General features: G+C 43.0%; 1 protein-coding gene and 2 long non-coding RNA genes across 3 annotated transcripts; 1 reads left to right on the top strand and 2 right to left on the bottom strand.

Moving 5' to 3' along the window:
• Positions 1 to 1,530: 1,530 nt before the first annotated feature.
• Positions 1,531 to 3,012, bottom strand: LOC132469620 (uncharacterized). Its single transcript, XR_009528450.1, has 2 exons — positions 2,075 to 3,012; positions 1,531 to 1,870 (listed from the first exon to the last, which is right to left on the bottom strand). It is a non-coding gene; the product is annotated as an uncharacterized LOC132469620 (long non-coding RNA).
• A 578-nt stretch (positions 3,013 to 3,590) lies between these two features.
• Positions 3,591 to 4,887, top strand: LOC132469799 (uncharacterized). The gene is made up of 3 exons (XR_009528490.1): positions 3,591 to 3,845; positions 4,192 to 4,422; positions 4,563 to 4,887. It is a non-coding gene; the product is annotated as an uncharacterized LOC132469799 (long non-coding RNA).
• A 1,588-nt stretch (positions 4,888 to 6,475) lies between these two features.
• On the bottom strand, positions 6,476 to 8,549 carry LOC132469541 (uncharacterized). The gene is made up of 7 exons (XM_060067529.1): positions 8,420 to 8,549; positions 8,195 to 8,321; positions 7,571 to 7,866; positions 7,214 to 7,304; positions 6,965 to 7,081; positions 6,787 to 6,862; positions 6,476 to 6,711 (listed from the first exon to the last, which is right to left on the bottom strand). The coding sequence occupies exons 1-7, from the start codon at positions 8,482 to 8,484 to the stop codon at positions 6,476 to 6,478; spliced, it is 1,008 nt and encodes a 335-aa protein (XP_059923512.1). The 5' UTR covers positions 8,485 to 8,549.
• Positions 8,550 to 19,907: the final 11,358 nt, after the last annotated feature.

Here is a 19,907-nt window from a genome sequence, read left to right as displayed (position 1 = left end):
AAAATAAAGCGTGAATGTCGTATACTAGTAACAAAACGAAATTAGCAACGAAACAACAACCTTCCCGAAACTCCCAAAATTGCCATTTCAACAGTTTGTTGAAAGGGCATTTCATAATGTATGAAAGACAGTTGCCCAAGTGCAGGGAAAGACGCTTCCATATGTGTGAGGTTGCCAACCCAATGGGAGCTTATTTGTTGGATGTTTCATCTGCATTTCCAACTATGCTTTGCTGTGTTAAGTTGAGTGTATAATCTTAAACTGTTCAAGGCGAGCACAAGAAGACTCTTTATTTATCCGATCTAAGCCGATATCCGAATTTCCCCAGAAATTTCCAAATCATGCTCATGCGTATGATCTGCCTCGATTTGATTTGATCAAGTGATACTATATACGGTGTTGTGCCCGAACGCGTTCATTGAACGATACTTCATGAACTCGTTCATATTTTGGGCGAACGTGAACTGAACGTACTGTATTACTGCCTGATTAACGTTACTGTGAACTCGTTCATTCTGGTGCCTGTGAACAGGACGCTAGCTTAGTTTAACTTCGTTCAATATGGGGGTTATTTGTTTATCAACCCGGCGAATGCGTGCAATATCATCCGACTGCAGACACAAATGGGCGTTCCCGTGTCATGGGCGTTCCCGTTCACGCAGACTAAAACGCCCCCCCCCCCCGGCGTTCTCGTGTGGTGGGCGTTCTCGTTTACGCAGGCTGGAACATAGATATATATAGAATATATATATATAGTTCTATATTTATCTATGGGCTGGAACGCCCCGTTCTTCTTCGTCGATCTAGTAGTATGGGCAGCATAGAACTGACGTTAGCGCCCCCTTCTTCTTCAATCTCGTAATACGGGTACGTTAGCCAGCTAGGCCTACAGAATGTTAGCTTACATTTATGTGTCGGATCTCGGCCCACACTTTGCATCAAACTTGATGCAACACGATCATTACAGGGAGGCTCCATGATCTCATGTTCATTATCTTCTGGGTTAGTATAGGTAGGGTATTACCGTATTAGGTATAAGTGAGATGTTTGATAGTTGTTTAAGAATATGCCCAAATTAAATAATGAATAAAATAACACTTGGGACATTATGCAGTTCAAATCCAGTTACCACAGTATGAAGGCTCAAACAGTAGGCCATTTGACTCCAAGTGTTGTACTTTTCCCACTGAATGTTTTCAATAAAGACAAAATACAGTAATTGCTCTGTAACAATTAACCTTACAACATACATCGTAGGCACAAATGTATGTTATACATCGTATAGCATTTGTCACAAAAACAAAAAAGAAAGGAGTAATAAAATACCAGCATTTCTGGGCAGATACATTTACTACAGTAGTATGTACATTTACAAATGGAAGGGATTGCAAAAAAAGACGTCCCAAATAAAACGAAAAAGGAGTAATAAAAGAACATTATGCTAGGCAGACATCTTTTATGACAAACCTGCCATATGCAACGTTCCTCAGTACCAGGTGCGCTTGGCCAATTCTTCTTTTTTGAGAAGCCTTTGAGGCGTAGCGCAAGGCCACTGCCACAGCCTGCATTGTTGTAAATCTTTCTAACCGTTATGTATATGAGATTGTCTTTATTAAGCTTAATGTCCCCTGCCAAACTGTCATTTATATATATGGAAGGATGGAGAGGCTTGATTAGTTCTCGGAATGTGTTTGAAACCCTGTTGAACACGCCAAGCATCGCCATGTCCAGTCTCAGCGTCTCTTGTACAATTTGCTGAAGGACTTCGGGTGGTAAGAATGGCCTGTCCTCTGTTGTGCCAGATTGGAGCGTGTGGCTGAGATGGGGAGATGGAGAGGGTGAGCTTGGTGTGCCAGCTAGTCCTGCAGGGCTAGAGAGAGCGAGAGAGCCGAAAAAGAGTGAAGGAGAGGGAGAGAAACAGGGATTATAATCAACCTTCAATTCAATCACACAAGCCCAGACCAACACTACCCACACCATTAAACAAAAAGGCAGTCACTGATCGATCAAAAGTCTGAGAAAGAGCAAGAGAGAATATACGTAAATAGAAAAGTATGGACATAGTATTTAATACCTTTCACTGCTTAGTGATGGGAAGGTGTGACTGAGATGGGGAGATGGAGAGGGTGAGAAGGAGCCAGCTAGTTCTGCAGGGCTAGAGACAGAGAGACAAGTGTATTGGCTACGATCTTCGTGAGCACCAAAAATAAGTAAATAGCAACATGGACACAGTATATAAACCTTTCAAGTATAAAGGTCTCCAACAGCTGTCCAACCACCACCTCCTGATAGAGAGCATGTCCCCCTGAAAAGTAAAGTTATGCTTTAAATGACTTCATAGCCTAATACAAATCCATGTTACAGTACTGTTTAGCAGTGTACTATGGCAGTGTAAATTATTGTGAAGATGTAGCCATCTCCTCCCGTAAGTGCAGTACCTGAAGACAAAGTAATGTGTATGACCTATGATGCATGTTAATTGTAGCCTCCAGTAAGGATGACTAAATTATTAAAAGCCTTATATTTCATGCTACACATCTGATTGAGATTTGAAAGAACTCACCTCACTGAAATCATATTGCTTTTGAGGGTAGAATACATTGCGTACTGAAATTAACATACAAATGAGTTAGTTGTTTTACAAACTAGTCATCAGTCATCATTTCTGAAAATAATGCATCTCACCATCAGCATAAAAACCCCACAGCTGTTGCTCTGATACTGGTGAGGTGCGTCCTGTGGTGGTAAAAGGGGAATGTGATTTGTCAATGATTCTTATTAGTATATAATGCCTATAAACTATAAAGTGATATCCACCCTCATTTTGTAGCTACATACAAAAAGTGCACAATGCACTTTCAACAAGCATTTAGCAGCAACCAGGGCCCATCAGCGTCACATAGGAACACTTCATTAAATCATAATAAACAATCTAGAGGCCTGCCTGTCTACCAGTGAATGCTACTCTACGAGATGCAATGAATCGTGCGCCAGCCACACGTTTTACCTCGTCAGCCAAGTTAAGTCCCTTCCATGGTCCATTGGACAAAGCATGTGCCAGGGTACTGAAAAGGTTTGGAAGACGTGTAAGTTGCAATTCATATGCATCATCATCAACACGCATTCAGTACACACTACGCTTCGATTTCACCCAAGGGTGAATTAAAAGTACATGTTTTCCTAAACGTTGGTCATCAACGAGGTAATAAAGTAGTAACTAAGGGCACATCTGTCATCTGTTTTTCAGAGTGCTAACGATCTTTATTCATTCGTTGCGCCGCGACCGAACTGACAGAATTCTCTGATATGCCATGCATGTAAACATACTAGTTAGTTTAGACATACTAGTACGTTTACATGCACAGTTTAATCCGATGCGTGTGTCACCACAACGAAGCAGAGTGGCCGCGATTTCATGCCTCTTACCATGCCAGCTGACACCTTAAAGCCTATGGTGCAGGTTAACCGGAAGTTTCGATTAATGGGTACATAAAGCACTCAAAATATGTACCGCATTCATGAAATGTCTCCAAAATTGCGTTAAAGTCCAGTTTTTGTTGTTTTTTAGAAAACGGGTGTTTTCTAACGTCGTTCGGTGGTGACGTCACGGTAGGGAGTCGTGGTGGAAGGTAGCCTCAGCCTAGTACTAGAACTATGGCGTCTAACTGGGATGAGGAAGAGGTGGAAAGAACCACAAATTACATTTATGATGGCCCACAGCCGTATAATTTCGAGCCTGTTAGACGTGAGGGGGCGAATGAGGAATTGCCGAGGATTGATGGCCGTCAAAGCCAATTAAATTCATGGTCAGAGGAGAATGGGTGGAGAGTTGGTGAGGTGTCCTGGTGAGTTGCTATCATTTAGCAATGCAGCAACGAGCGTTTGAGCTATCCCCCCTCCCCGGATAAACCCTACGATTAGTTATCCCACGTTTTGATGGTTGCCTAATAGCTCCAGTAACTACCGGTACATATTTTGCCTAGTCTTTATTTCTAAGCTTTTACATATTCCTCCGGTGAAAGTGTTGTTGCAAACGTACCCGGTAGCCGCCGATCACGTAGGCTGGTCATGAATTCAGCGGTGATTATTTTCGATTCTACTCCTCGTGATTGATTGTCATTGACACCATCAGGGTACCGCTTACAGAGAGAGGGAGAGTAGTAAGCGTGTCTGTGTCGCTGTGTTTGGCAGGTGTTTGTGTGGGCGGTGCCGTCCTATGGAATCTGTGGTGGAGAGCTTGTGCTGTAGGGAAGTGAGTGCGTTTTGGTCGCTGGTCGAGAAGCTCAGCCCAAGACCAGCAGATGTGACATGCCTCACTCAGCATCCAGGATTTGATGCATGCTGCCTGAATCCGTTTGTGCTTAAGATAGCGTACACACATTTCAAGCAGGATCATGGTCCCCTTCAAGCCAGCACGCACGAGTATGTTAATTGTTTGTTACTTTAGCATTCTTTTTATAGAGTCCTATGAACCAACTTAAACAGTTATAGGCGACTAGAGATGTGTTGCATAGACAATAAACATGCATGCAATTTTTTTATTTTCCAACCTATTTCCCTAGGCAATACCGGTACACTGCATACAGGCAGGCTATACGATGGGCTTATGGAGTTCTTGGCCTGCATATAAGGAAGCCTCTACCCTCCTGTCTGGTTTCAGCCATCAGGCAACAATTTCAGAGTGGTGACCAGACCTATCATGGCTTTCAATGGCCTCGTTTGGATGAAGAATAAAAACCATATTGGCACGTACAACATGAATACAATTATTTTTCAGTTCAAGAATTAACTCATGCTAGTTGTGTTGCGATCGCTCAACCGCCTTTAAAATGTTATAAAATACACAGAACATGTGAATTCATATAAAAACAGTTTATTAGGTCATCCCAAGTAATGGGGATCGATTACTGAAAAAAAAAGGGACAGGTTGAAAGGCCTGATAAAGTAAACAAATCAAGAAAAAAAGGGTTAGGCACAAAGAAACCAACATAAAATAATCGTGCAATAGTGTGGTCTTACCTGAGGGTCAGCACTCACACAGCACATTCTCTCACTCACTCACGGACACATACATGCAATGATATCACATAGAGCAGACGCATAGTGATCCAAGAGAAAAGCGCACACAGAGGTCCCTTTCGGATTCTTACAATTTTTTTTATGAATTATGGGGCAAATGGAGCTGTAAAGGAATGATTTGTGCACACAACTAAGTAAAAAACCCAAGCAATAAAAACAAAACATGCGACATGCAGTGAGGCGGTAACCATGGTGATGCTGATAAAGGAATGAATGGGTTACAGCCAAAAATAACCAAGAGATAATGTTAGTCGACAGATGTTAGGGTCAGCGCAAGGGGTTAAAATGTAAGGTTATAATAAACTTCCTGGAACAATCAAAAAACCCAAGCAATAAACAGCACACAAAGAGAAAACAAAACATGCGGCATACAGAAAACCACCACCAAATAAAATAACATACTTACTATATACATATATACATACTCACAACTAAATGATTGGCCTGTGTGGGGAAAAAAACTATGCTAATTAAATTTTTTGTAGCGTGACTGCTGGGCTAGATAGAGGCTGACGGCCTCCTCCTTGGGAATTTGTTCGAAGGATTTGGCGATGGGGGCGGGTGCACAGGCTGACAAATTGGCGCTAACCTCTTGAAGAGCCTTGGGTGAATCCATGTAGCTCTCCCGAAGAGCCTCGATTAATGACGTTGCATAACCTGCAGACATAATAATGATAAAATACTGTATAAAGATCAATGTCACAGATGTCTTGTGCGCTAATGTCAAAATATGATAGAACTGCATGACACTGCCTACCGTATGAGGCCTTCTCTTTGATGGGCACAACTACCCAGGCACCTTTTCTGAAACGTGGATATCGCACGCTATACCTCTCCAAACCATCGCTTCTTCGTGCGGTCTCTCTGTTCGCATTATGGTTGTAATGCAGCGCCGCTAAGAGAAGCCTACAGAATAACACATTTGAGAACACTTTCGAAACCTGGTGTATGTATGATCAAATACGGCATTGTTATTCCATTGGACAGCACTGACCTGCTATACATGCCCTGGTATGAAAACCCAGTGTGCTTGGGTGCGAAGTGCAGGATCAGGGAGTGGAAGGCTTCAAGGGAGTAAGTCTGGTGCTGCGGAGACAGCTGTCGAACATCCTTCAGTAAGGATGTCCTTGTGATGATACCCTCCAGTTTTACTGCTGCCATTGAGCCTGCAAGAGACCAAGATAGGTAGGCACACACACAGCAGACATACAAATAGACAGATATTTTTTCTTCAGTGGAAACACATGAAATTGTCCTGCATATGAATTATAGCAAACATATTTACAGTAAACAGAATGTTATGAGATCCCCAGAGTATGAAATAATGATTTAAATGGAAACCCTGTAGAGCATTCATAATGCCACATACTGTACCTGGTTCCAGCCACTCTTTATCTCATTGATCCCCCTCCAGAGGGGCATGAGCGCAACTGGAGAAGGCAGGGGTGTCATGGTCGTGGATGTCCTGAATGTGATTCACCAAGCTTCTCCATTTGGCCTCCATCACAGCTGGATTGCCATCAGGGGTTGAGGCTGCAGTCCAGTACAGGTGGTTTACTATGGCTGGCCTCCACAACTGTAGTTGTTCACACTGTCTGTCTTTTGAGGCTGTATCCAAGGCCTTCCCCAGACCTGGTTTAGAACAAATGGTATTAATCGAAATGCAATAACAAAAACTGCTTAAACGTTCCAACAATGGATACATACTTTTCCCAATGTGCCAGACATCAAAATAATGCTGTGTCCCTTCAGGGCACAGCTCTTCTCTCACCCATTTGGCAACCTAAGGAGTAAAGAGCAAACTTTTGTGGATGCTTGCACTGTCTGGCCACGTCCAGCCTCAGTGAAATTCATAAATCTACATTATTTTTCTTTTTGTAAATACCTGGCGATGTCTGTCTGTGATGAGGGTTGACAAATGCAGGTCGTTCCGCCTCAGCAAGCCAATGCTGCGCTTGAGCCCCTCCATCTCACACCAAGAGCTGTTGGGGACCTCTGAGCTCTGCAACATAACATAAGTGTAAGTGTAGCCCTATGCATGGTTGTACACGTGGAAAAGTGCTATATTAAGATGCAGTCCATTTAACAAATTGCAGAGAGTTCATTTCTTTCTGTCTAATAACATCAGGCTTACCTGAACAAGCTGAACATCAACCACCTTGTTTACTCTGTCCTCTATCAATGTGTAGGAGCCGTACTTTGCACAGTGCCCTGGAGAATCTGACCTGGGGATAATTAGAAATTACAATTATGTTTCAAGTTTTTAATAACCAGTGTCTGTAAAGACAATCCACCATGACATCTGCAAATGTAAACTAAAGCCGCCCTGCATGATAACAAATAATAAAAAAAAGTGCAACTGGTCTATGAGCTCTCGCACAAACAAAGTGTGGAGAACAGTATTAGGATACAAAATTAACAATGACATGAGATTATTAAAGTTCATACCCCTTAGTGGCAGCTAGCATAGAATCAACAAATTCTGCTTTACCTGCAGTCACCAGCAACAACTAGGCCTCCATCCATTGCCTTGAGGTCACTAAAATTCTTGGCCTGCTCGTTCTGCCAGGCCTGAATGATGACGGGGATGGTGTAACGGCGCTGATGGCGAAAGAAAGTGCTTGCGCTGATGCACTGAAGGCCAAACAGGGTCATCATCCGTAATGTCTGGGTGGCCAAACATCCAGAGAAATGGATGGCCCCGCTTAAAAGGAGGTTACAGGTTGGCATATTCCTGTTTAGGATCGGCTGGTTTTGCCAGAAACGCTGGTAGCCACATGCACAGACCTAGATATTTAGAAAAAAACAAACATGACAATCAGTGTATAACACTCAAATATGATGGCATCATAAACCCACAGACTAAAGCAAGCCTGGTACATACATTGTAAATTAACTGGAAAGACTAATTTGAAAAAGAAGCAACGTCAGCACCAACCAAGCTAGCCATTATAAATCCACAAGATATTAGACTGTTATAGCAACTAATGTGGATAGGAGGATGCACTGATCACTTGCAATGAGCAATGTGGGCAGACAGTCAGGGCTATTCGATTTTAGTAAGATATTCTGATTTTCTAATCAGATATGGCCTGCAGTGTAAACAAAACCCTACCTGCTCTATTTTAACAAATGTTCCTTCCTGCTGCACGATTCTACTATCTGACTTCTCACAACAGGCCGGACAGATGGCAAACAGGGCCATGAGCTCCTCTTGGCAAACAATGAATTTGTCAATGCCACTACAACAAAAAAGAGGGGGGGGGGGGTGTCAGTCAAACTACAGATGCACGAAAATGAAAATTCAAAGTTGGTCTATGTTGGCTTTAAATTATCTCACTTTTGGTGGGGGTCACAAGTTTGAGATGGCTCCTCACACAACACCTCCTCATCCTCCTCAGACATCTGGTCTCCTGGTACCCATGATGCATCACTGATGACAGAGAGATCATCTTCTCCATCCGTTGGGTCAGGACCAGTGAGGGGGGTGAAAGTTTGTGTCCCCATGCTGACCATCTTGGGCTTCAGGTTCACTTGCACAGCTGTGGCAGAGTCAATAAACATACCCAAACAGATGACAATCATGGCAAATCTAAGCGGTTATGTTTTGATCTAGGTTATGTATTAATTTTAGCAATGTGTTTGGAAATTTCCTGCATGCATATAATTTGGCAACGTATGTTTTAGACAGCATATCAACCACTAAAAAAATAACAAGATTTACCGTGAGACCTTCCAAGGGGCTTCAAAATACATTGTGTCCCAGTGTCACAAGTGGAGTAGGGCAAGGGGTCCTCTACCGTAGCAGCATTGTCCGTGGTCTCACACGGTGAGGCATCTGTCAACATCTTGCGTAAATAAATTAGCGTCAGCGACACAGTCACGTCTAAATACATATGAAAGAGGACCGTAATAGTCACTTTCCATCAGGAAAAGGGCAATTAAATCCATCAACTAAATAGAACACACACACACTGTTGTGAAAGCCGCTTGATGAGCGCCAGTGATCCAAACACTAGCCATGGCGCTTTCTAGTTAGATATGACAAGCTTTTGAACATTTACTTCAGGACAATTTTGTTTTGGTTCATATTCATGAATCACGAAATGTTCTTTTCTAATGTCAGACTGATCATGAGTCATGACTGTAGTGGAGGCGGTGTCAAAGGGAATACGGTATATTATAGTATACACAGGGCTAGCTAACGCACAGCTTGTAAACATTACCATGAGGCTTACCATAGCCAGCTCTCGCTTGCGGCTGGCGGCACTGATCTTGGTGCCTCTCGGTCTCGGGGCAGGGCAGGCAGAGAGATGCGTGTGCACAGAAGGCACGGCGTTCGGAATAAGCTGTGCCAGCCTCTTTAACCCGAGAGATACCATCCTGATATCCCCTTGGTCGTAATCTTCCTCCGTGAAATGAGCGCTGCAGACCTTGGAGTTCTTAGTGACCGAGGGAATAGAAAAATCTGCCCGTCTAACGCGGACAAACTGTACCCACTGTCTGAGGGTTGCCTTGTCCTTCGGAAAGGCATGGACCCTGTGTCCTGTTCTGCTAGAATTATTACACCCAGCACAAACACAGTTGTACACCATTCTAAAGCTACACCTACCTACCCACCTACCTAACTTGCTATGCTACACCTACCTACCCACCTACCTACCTAACTCGCTATGCTATGCTATCTGTCTGCCTGTCTCCCTATCTCTCGGTCCATATCTATATCGGTCTATATATCTATCTATTCTGTCTATCTCTATCTATCTATATGTCTATCCATCTATCTATCTAGGCTATCTATATATGTATCTATCTCTTACTTATCTGTCTCTTATCTCTCTCGTACTCTCTACTCTCAATGGGTCTCGAAGGGCTACGTCTGTCGTCTCCCTACCGTGACGTCATGCAACGGTTTCCGGGAGAAATGAGAAGCTATCGCAAACCGCTCCAATATGACCCACTTTTTCGTATTAAATTCCGTTTTGTGATACCCAACCACATTAAATACAGTAGGTAACCATTAAAATGTTTATTACCAACACGCAAATGGCGCAAATCCGAAAAAAATAAAACCTGCACCATGGCCTTTAACATCCAACTTAACAATGTACTTTGGTAATGTTAACCTCACAGTAAAATAATCGGCAAAGCCTTCGCTGCGAACTTTACCCTCTACCTACAAACCGTCTTAAATGTTGCTGATTTCTGAATAGTATATGCAACGTTTATGGACGATAGCATAGCATTCGCTGCTACCGAACCATGCTTGTCACGAGGATTTATATCGGATTCGAATTCAGATACAACGAATAATCGGATACAACACAGCTAAATCAGTGATTTAAATGAGAATACTTCACAGCCAATGTTGTCAAATAAACAATATCATACTTACTGACATAATCTCTCATCATAACCCTTTCGTTTTTCTGGAAAGTTACTACGAGGTAAAACCGCCAAAAATGGAAGGGTAGCATACCCAGCATGCCTTGCGAAACTCACTCACCTCTTCTTGATTGATCGATGAAACGGGACTCTCTAAATCGACGCCACTTCGACCTGGGCGGGACTTTACGTCCTACGTCACTCGCTATGGGTGTGCATGTGTGCGCATAGCCGTCACTCGCGATGGTTGTGCATGTGAGAAAGGTTTTGGCTTTAGTGACTATGGGTTGGTAATAACGGTTCTGGTGATTTTTCTGATGGAAAAGTGGTCTTTTATTTCCATCATCTTTGTTCAGTGAACGCATAAACCCGTTTGTTAGTTAGCAGTTAAACAAAATGCGATCTCTTTGTTTACAGTTACCAACGACCAACTGATGATTGGGGGTTCGATTCCCTAGTGATGCAAGGTTTTTTCTTTCATTTTGGACTGCACACACATCGCGAGTGACGGATACTCGCACAATGTACACACATCACTGTCTTTACAATTTCTAGGCAACCGAAGTTTAAAGATTGTCAAGTGGTTAACTCTTGAATCGCATGTACTAAGACCTGATGGGTTAGTGGTCAGAGAACAACTCATTAACGCGGGGATAAGGGGTTCGATTCCTTAATGAAGCTAGCGTTTTTCTTTCATATTCGACTTGATTTTTCTATGCCATTTTGCGTAACTTGTAGTTTATGATGAAGAAATGTTACTGGGGTTAAGGTTAGGGTAACGCTTAGGGTAAGACACAAAGTGTTTTTGCAACACAATATTTCTTACAATAACAAATGCTCACAAAACATAAACAAGTCAGCAGTGTGGTACAGGGTGATCATTTCTGATATACAGTACAAAAGCAGTAAGACACAAAGTGTTTTTGGAACACAATATTTCTTACAATAACAAAGTCCAAAGTTTTGATGACTCCAGTAGGAAACTTAAGATAGGCCTACCTAGAGAAATGCGTGAGTGCTCCCAAAACATCAACAAGTCAGCAGTGTGGTACAGGGTGATCATTTCTGATATACAGTACAAAAGCTGAAACTATTAGCCAGGAGTGGGAAAGATGCAGACGCAGACATGGGAAGCAATAAGACGCACCAACACACAGTTGCCTGTTGCAAAATGGTTCAGAGTTTAATATAAATAGTTAGGGTTAGCTGGTATGGCGTTATCTGGTATGGCTATAGTCTAATGTTAGCTTAGTTCGTGTTGTTTCGTCATGTTAATCGCTAGTAATAGTAAATCATTTGTAGAAATATAGCCTATCATCACAGACTGTAGGAATGTCACCCACCCTCCATCGCGTACGACACTGACGCTCGTAATCTGTAGTGCAAGGGAGTTCGTGCACAGATCCCTGAGACAAATGGCTACGCGCACACATGCAAACCCATAGCGAGTGACGTAGGACGTAAAGTCCCGCCCAGGTCGAAGTGGCGTCGATTTAGGCCCCGTTCACACGAAGCCGAAACGGGCGAAACCGTTACGGTTTCGATCTATCCGGTTTCGAAGTATCTCCGTAAAGACGAAGCCAAGCGAAACTGGGTAGATCTGTAGAAACGCTGTAGTACACATTCCAGGCCCATAAGGGGCGCTGCTTCTGGTACAGAAAACCAGAAGAAATGAAATAAGAAGAAGAGGCGAGCATGCGCATAAAGAGGCTGCCCTTATGCGCATGCTCGCATGTGATTTCTGAGACTCCGCGGGCTTAAGAGCCATTGGCTAGGAGGTCGAGGGGTGGGGCGATGACGTCATGGTTTGCGGTTTCAGTCGGTTTCAGGCGTACACACGAATCCAAAACGAAACCGGGTAGATTTGAAACCACCTCCGAGGGTGGTTTCAGAAGTTTGCGGTTTCGGTCAGTGGATTCGCCGGCTTCGTGTGTACGGAAGGCCGAACCGTACAAGACCTTTGCGGTTTCGCCATGAAATCGGCTTCGTGTGAACGGGGCCTTAGAGAGTCCCCGATGAAACGCTACAGGAACGCCTGATGGGCGTTTTTGTGTCATGACGGGAACGCCCGATGGGCGTTTTTGTGTCATGACGGGAACGCCCAAGCCTGCAGCTGGACCCTTCTCGCCGTGTTGTTTGACCGGTTGCCATGGTAATCTCCGTGTGGTTAATTTGAAGTTGCGGTGAGTTCAGCTTACTGTTACATTAAACTGTAATCAGAAAAAGCGGTTATATGCTATAGACCCTATAGTATCTGTCGTATAAAGGCTGGGACAAATTTCAAATTATAAATATGCACACTTTATGTTGAAAGTATCGCGATTCCCATTGAAACGAATGGCGCAGTGATTATTTTTCAAAACGAGAGCTGTTAAATTGTGGAAAATGAATTCAACTGTAATCAGACAACGCGGTTATATGCTTTAGACCCTATAGTATCTGTGGTATAAAGGCTGAGACGAATTTCGAATTATAAATATGTACAATCCATAACGTTAACTCTCTGGCTCATAGCTCAGCGGACTAGAATACCTCATAGAATGATTGCTTGTTGGCCGGAAACGGAAAAGGGGGCTGTTTACGTTTGGTTGTAGTCTTTTCACTCGGTTCTCCGTCTCAACAGTAGGGCTAGAACTGAGCAAAAAGACTGCAACCAAACGTGAACGACCCCCCTTTACGTTTCCGGCCAATAAGCAATGAGTCTTCCAACAGAAATCAATGGGATTTCCAAAATGCGTTAAATGTGCAATAAAACACGATAGAAACTGTATTTCGCTACGATACTTGATTCAACCACTCTATTTCATCCTAGATAAACCACAAAGCGGGCTCAATGTTCAAAATACCGGAAAAAACGAATAGCTCACAGCAACATATTGAAAAAAAGAACTACGGACTAGTTCATTTTTTGGAACTGGGAACTTAGTTCAAAATGTTGAATTATGAACGTTTAACTGAACTAGTTCATTTTAAGATTTGTGAACTGAACTTTGAACTAGTTCACGTAGAAAGTGAACTTTCCCAACACATATAATATATATAAAGCAGTTAAAAAACCTTGTTGACTAAATGAAATGACTAAAGTGTCTGTTATTTAATTGAAAAAGGTCTGAATTCTGATTTTGTAAAAACATGGGATCCAATTTTGCTGGAAGGAAGCGATGATCACATTTTTTTAAGGAATTCTTGGATTTCTTTTACTCCATACAAAGTTAATTATTTTGGTAAAAGAATGGTGAATTGATTTTTAAAGGAACACTTTTTGGAGGTCAAGTCTAAGATAATTAATCATAGTCATTTTTGTCAATTGGACCTGAGGATATGGCCGTGGCCGTACCCAACATATGCTCTGCTCTGTCTCACGCTCTTTGGCAAGGTGTTCACCAGGGCCGTGCAGAGACCCTTTGAGGGGCAGGGGCTCAAATTCAAAAAAGGGCAAATGCAAAAAAAACTACTGTCAGAGACACTGAGACAGAGTAGACATGAAACGGATTTGGCCATGTCATGTGGCCAAGTAGTTACTACAGAGTATACAGATTCAATATAACGATCAGTGGCGGCTGGTGATCAAAAATGTTGGGGGGGCACAGTAAGACAGGGGGTCTGGGGTTCCCCCCCCATTGAAAAAAATTGAATTTAATAGATTTGATTTCCTGTATTCTGGTGCATTTTGGGGATGGCCACTTTTACCTACTATTCATTCAGATCCATAGCCTACATCCTGACTTTCAGGGCCTGGACAAGCTTACACTGCATATACAGACCTACTTTATGGCCATTCCACCAGCCATTGCTATTTGACCCATTGTTGTTATTCTGATATTGAGACAAATCATGATCACTGTTCTATAGCATCCATTTTTTGATTCTCGATGTCTACAAAAGCAGTTAGAAATATGGGACAGTCGCTTCATTTTGTTTATATGCTACTGGCCGAAAGACTAAATTAATAGGTAACTAACTTGCTCCTTTTAATAACATTGCTTGGGGAGTCCAATTCCTCCACTGAAAAGGGTGGAAAGTGCTTACAACTCTCTTGATTGTTAGCGATCTGTCCTCTACACGAAGTTGTGTTGCCGATTGCTGCTGAGGGAGGTAGCCTATTTGATTGCTTCGCTGAATTTTCCAATCATGTGGTAATGACAAAAAAGAAAAGCGATACCATTGGCCTGGGGCGCACATTGGTGCGACCCGAGGGAGAGTTTTCTTGTGCCAATGAAAAGCTGTCTCTGCTTGATAGACAGCAAAAAGTAAGCGAGTTTACATTGACCCCAAATTTGTACAATGTTGCAAATAGAAAAGGCCGCCCAACTCTATTAAATGCCTTCCCCCCACCAAGGTCTCAAAGATGCACTTGAGCCTGGTCGTGTTCAGAACGTATCAATGTTCTTCATGGGATAATGAGGTAAAACTGATCTCAGCAAGTGCAGAGATCATCCATTGGCAAGGGTGCCCATAGCCTCCTAGACTTATACAGGAGCTCAAATTGTGTGATCAATGTTAAAAAACCTGATCCATCACATCACCCCACCTCTGTCTGGGTCCAGCACTCCCATATCGGTAACATGGCGAGCTGATAAGCAGCAAGCAGTCATCCAATGAGAGCAGTGGCGGTTTTAGGCAAGGGCGACCCAACCCCCCCCCCCCCCGCTTGGAGGAAGTCTTGCCCGGGGCGTAACTGGACGTACAACCGCCACTGAATGAGAGTGGAGCAATATAATGGAGATGGAGAAGAAGTGGTTTATTTAAGAAGACCTAGCCTTGCTCATAATTTGGTGTGCTTCAAAAGGCAATGATGGTCCATAGCTGTGGCCCTTTATTTGCAATTCCGGGATATGTTATCCCGGAGAACTCCTGAGGCAGTTGCAGGGTACCGACAGGCTAGAAGGGCTGCATTCACTGCCGTGTCAGAGGCTCCTGAATCCGACTACCACGCCCACTATGATGGAGGCAGAGCATGAGGCTGATGGGGGTTCGTCGTCAATTTCCCTGGTTGAAGTCACTGTGTTGAGGGGCTGTCTTGGTTGACACGCCTATTCAACATTGTGTGGGAGTTTGGTACAATGCCAAAAGAGTGGCAAACAGGGGTAGTGGTTACCCTGTTCAAAAAGGGGAACCAGAGAGTGTGTGAAGCACAATGTGGTTTCTGCCCCGGACGTGGAACTACAGACCAGGGGTCTCATTTATAAAACTGTGCGTGGGATCGTTACTAAAAGTGTACGTACGCCCAAAAGCCAAGTTTTGCGTGCGCCAAAAGATATTCAGATTTATATAACCCTGCGTACGCACACCGTACGCAATCTTTGCTTTATAAATCACAGAGTGCCTACAAGTGTGCGCAGCTGAATCAGCTTCACGTTCCGCCCTGTACACACACCTTTTTAACCATAAATGGTCAATGCAAATGACCTCATGAATGCGATCTGCATATAAAACAGACTCAGATGCAAGTAGTATGTCTTGTCGGAAACAATGGCAGAAGGACTGTGAAAATCAAAGAAGCGAAATTTCACGGAGGTTGAAGTGGAGACACGAAAAGTAGTTTTGTTCGGCGGTCACGGGATTGGGATCGCCAACAACAAAAAGCAGAATGAGTGGCAACATGTTGCTACAACAGTGAACTCTGTCAGTAGCACGGAGCGCACAGTCCCAGAATTAAAAAATATGTGGTCTGACATAAAGGTACATATTTTTATGTAGCCTACCAATAAATCGTTAAGGTCCCTAAAGACCCTCTCCCTCCGAATCCTGCCATTTGCTTGGTCTGCCAGAAGTGCCATATGGTGCAGCATTACCACGGCGCTCACCTCTGTATTTATAGGGTTATGGTAATAAGACTGACCGAGAACACCTTGGATAATCAGTTTGTAATCACCCACATAAAATGTTCTTGAACATAACCCCTTTTTAATGCCTGATTTGTCATGAAAAGCATCAAGAGTAACGCACAACGATTGTGATGAGGAGTGTGGCTTGGTTTTCCACACTTTAATTGACATTTGATTATGGCTTTACAGTGTCACATAGAAATATTATGTTATTGACACATGTTGGACAGATGCTTTATTCCATGCAGTCGCGCCGTCAGTGGACAGTATGGAGTGACGGGATTAAAAGATTTCTTTTTTTCTATTCTAAGTAGATGTTTCTGGAGTTATAACTGAGAAATAACGCAGTTGACTAAAATTATTCTGATTACATATGATACGGGTTGACATAAAATGTATGAAGGGCGATGATAAAACATAATCGTTCTTCTCTACAATTCTTCTGTCTGACTTCAGTTCACCACCACACCATCTGTGTCGCCATTTCTCCTTTCTTCCAAACCATGCGTACGCATGGGTCAGAGTTTGCTTAGGGCTGCGCAAATTCTCCCGTCAAGTTGGTTTTTTATAGATCACAACCTTGGCGTGGAAAGTCACGTACGCCAATTTCAGGCCCGATTTGTGCGTACGCAACGGTTATAAATGAGACCCCAGCTCTTCACTCTTGCAAGGATCCTGGAGGGGACCTGGGAGTATGCCAATGTGGTTGACATGTGTTTTGTGGAACTGGAGAAGGCGTATGTTGCACACTTGAAAATAAACTCAAGCGTGACTTGAAGAGTAGTTTCTTTAATGAGTTCTGTAAACATACACAGGCAAAGTACACATTTGGTTACGACACGTTCTGTCCGCCATGTTTCAATACTGCTCTACAAAATGTGTTTCACTCGGTCTGTTTACATCCTAATCTAAGTATTACACCATTCGCAAAAATACATATTAATAGACATAGTAATCGGCAATGGAAATACACAAAATAAAAGCACATTGTGTCTCCTGATATTATTCCCAGTTCTTAACCTTGGCATACAAAGTAAACAAACACCATCTACATAAATGTACCGCGGACCCTAATGGCGACGCAAGAAGAGTAGCTTAGCTGCTAGTAGAAGTTGCTTATGACGGCATTACAACCTTTTAATACAACATTCACGGCTGAGTTAACTTGCCAACTCTTCCCCACATCTCTAACCCTTGCCCAGCTCATCTTATGTACATTCATGACTCTTATATTGTTTGCTTACCTGTAAACATACACAGGCAAAGTACACATTTGGTTACGACACGTTCTGTCCGCCATGTTTCAATACTGCTCTACAAAATGTGTAGCTTTCACAGGACAGAGTGCACCAATAGATCAACGAAATTAGGTACTACATGCATTACATTATATACCTGTGTAAAGGTAAATGGAGCACAATGTTTACAAAATGAAACAAAAACAAGAAGAATGACGGTTAAACTAATTATGGCAAAATGGGGGGGGGGGGGGGGGTGTACTTATCTAACACGCTATTCTCACATTCTCCCCTCCAAAAAGTGATGTGTTCCCTGACATTCTATTACCAAACCACATTATGATTTCAATAGTCCACATGTGACATCTATGCATGGCATGTAAGAAAGTTATTTCCAAGGAGTCAGAGCTCATATGTGTCCATAAAGATGCATGACTGTCCACAGTCCCAAATATGACATATATCTCCTGTTAATGCCATATGTCTGCAGCAGGTGTATTTGTGCATGATAACAGCCCACTGCCACTTCGCTATAAGCGAGGACATCTGCATCTTCCCTGAGAGTAAGGTACTTTACACAGGAATAAGCTCCTATCTAAGCCAACATCTGGTTCACTTTCTTTGATAAAGTCTGTCTTAGTGTCATACACTTTTTAACCAACAAATTAGTCATTACTTGTTTAACATTAACAACTGTATTTCCACATTGCTCAAGTATAACTTTACTGTTAACTGATTATAAATATTTTGCTTTTACTCTGAACACAACAGCAAATTATTCATAACACATGCTCAATCTTTCCTTATGCATTATCTTTACTTATTCTCCATGGCAGGAGGATCAGCAGGATCTTCATCCTCATCACTGGGTGCAGATTCAGGAGACCCCTCTTCACTCTGAGTGTCAGATATCTCAGTGTCCTGCTTTGATGCCCTGATTTCCTCTCCATCTGATGCCAGGTCTTGTCTTATTCCATCGTCTTCATTGTGTTCCATCTCTGCTGCTTCTCCGTTGCTTGGATAAAACTCCGGTGCCTCCACATTCAGATGATCTTCACCATGTCCACTGGCTCTTTGTCTTAGTCCAATAATGGATGTCCATCCATCCTCATTTTCATCCTCTGAGCTCTGTTCTTGCTCTTTGTGTTTGCTCTTGTTGTGTCTCTTTTTCCTTTTTCCAGGTTCCAGAGGTAAGTCCACTTTTTCCACAGGGAGAAAGTCGCATGGCAGCAGAAGATTCCTGTGCAGGATCCTACAACGTCCCTTGCCGTTCTCTGGTTTGAGCTCATATACTGGACTGTCTGGATGTTTCTTTTGTGTCACAACATACACTTTATCTTCCCAGAATGATCTCAACTTTCCCGGACCACCTATTTCAGTCAGATTTCGAACCAGCACCCTGCATCCAAAAGACAACTCTGCACCATGAACTTTTCTGTCATAGAGGACTTTACCTCTCAATGCCTCTTTGTTTGCCGAGTTGGAAGCCAGCTTGTAAGCTTCAGTCATTCTTGCCCTACATTTCTCAGCGTAGTCGCTGTGCGATGAACCATCTTTTGGTGTAATGCCAAACATAAGGTCAATAGGGAGTCTAGGGTTGCGACCGAACAAGAGGAAATAAGGTGCATAGCCCGTGGCCTCACTGCGAGTACAGTTAAATGCATGAACCAATTTTGCAAGTGACGCTTTCCAATCTTCTTTGGCAGTCTCTGGTAAGTTTCTGAGCATGGCCAAAAGTGTCCTGTTGAATCTTTCAACCTGGCCGTTCCCCTGTGGGTGATATGGTGTGGTTCTGGACCCCTTAACCCCACTGTATTCTTGTAGTTTAGCAAACAGCTTGTTTTGAAATTCCTTACCCTGGTCGTGATGAAGGCGTGCAGGGAACCCAAACCTCAGTGCAAAATCTCCAAATATCTTTTCTGCGGCTGTTTTGGCAGCTTTGTTGCGGCAGGGGTAAGCCTGGGCGAACCGCTTGAAATGATCCATCACAACAAGGATATATTCATATCCTCCCTTACATTTCTCCAGATGTAAGAAGTCAATTGATACCAACTCAAAAGGATACGTGGTGATGATGTTGGTGAGAGGCGCTCTGGTTGGTTTGTTTGGACGCTTGTTTTTCAGACAGCTACACACCTGTGTGATGTAATGCTCAACATCTTTCTGCATATGTGGCCAATAAAAGCGCTCTCTGATGAGATTCACCACCCTTTCCACTCCAAGATGTCCCATATCTTCATGGAGTTCTTTGTAAACCAGCCGATGGTACTTTTGAGGCAGGAGGAGCTGTAGTCTGTTTGTTGTTTCCCTGTACAGCAGTCCATCATCACTAAGGTGCAGTTTATGTTTTTGTCTTGCCAGTCCAGCTACTTTGTTA

This window comes from Gadus macrocephalus, chromosome 12 (assembly GCF_031168955.1).
Source record: "Gadus macrocephalus chromosome 12, ASM3116895v1".
Taxonomy (NCBI): Eukaryota; Metazoa; Chordata; class Actinopteri; order Gadiformes; family Gadidae; genus Gadus; species Gadus macrocephalus.
The sequence above is the reverse complement of the archived record's forward strand: the minus strand, read 5'-3'. Positions and strand labels throughout refer to the sequence as shown.

What these genes read in the sequence shown, in the direction of transcription:
- LOC132469541 (XM_060067529.1), bottom strand. Translation starts at nt 8,484, where the DNA reads ATGTCTGAGGAGGATGAGGAGGTGTTGTGTGAGGAGCCATCTCAAACT. An exon ending in CATTTGTTAAAATAGAGCAG is followed by an intron (nt 7,867 to 8,194) that starts GTAGGGTTTTGT and finishes CTAAATATCTAG; the next exon opens with GTCTGTGCATGTGGCTACCA. An exon ending in GTTGTTGCTGGTGACTGCAG is followed by an intron (nt 7,305 to 7,570) that starts GTAAAGCAGAAT and finishes AATTATCCCCAG; the next exon opens with GTCAGATTCTCCAGGGCACT.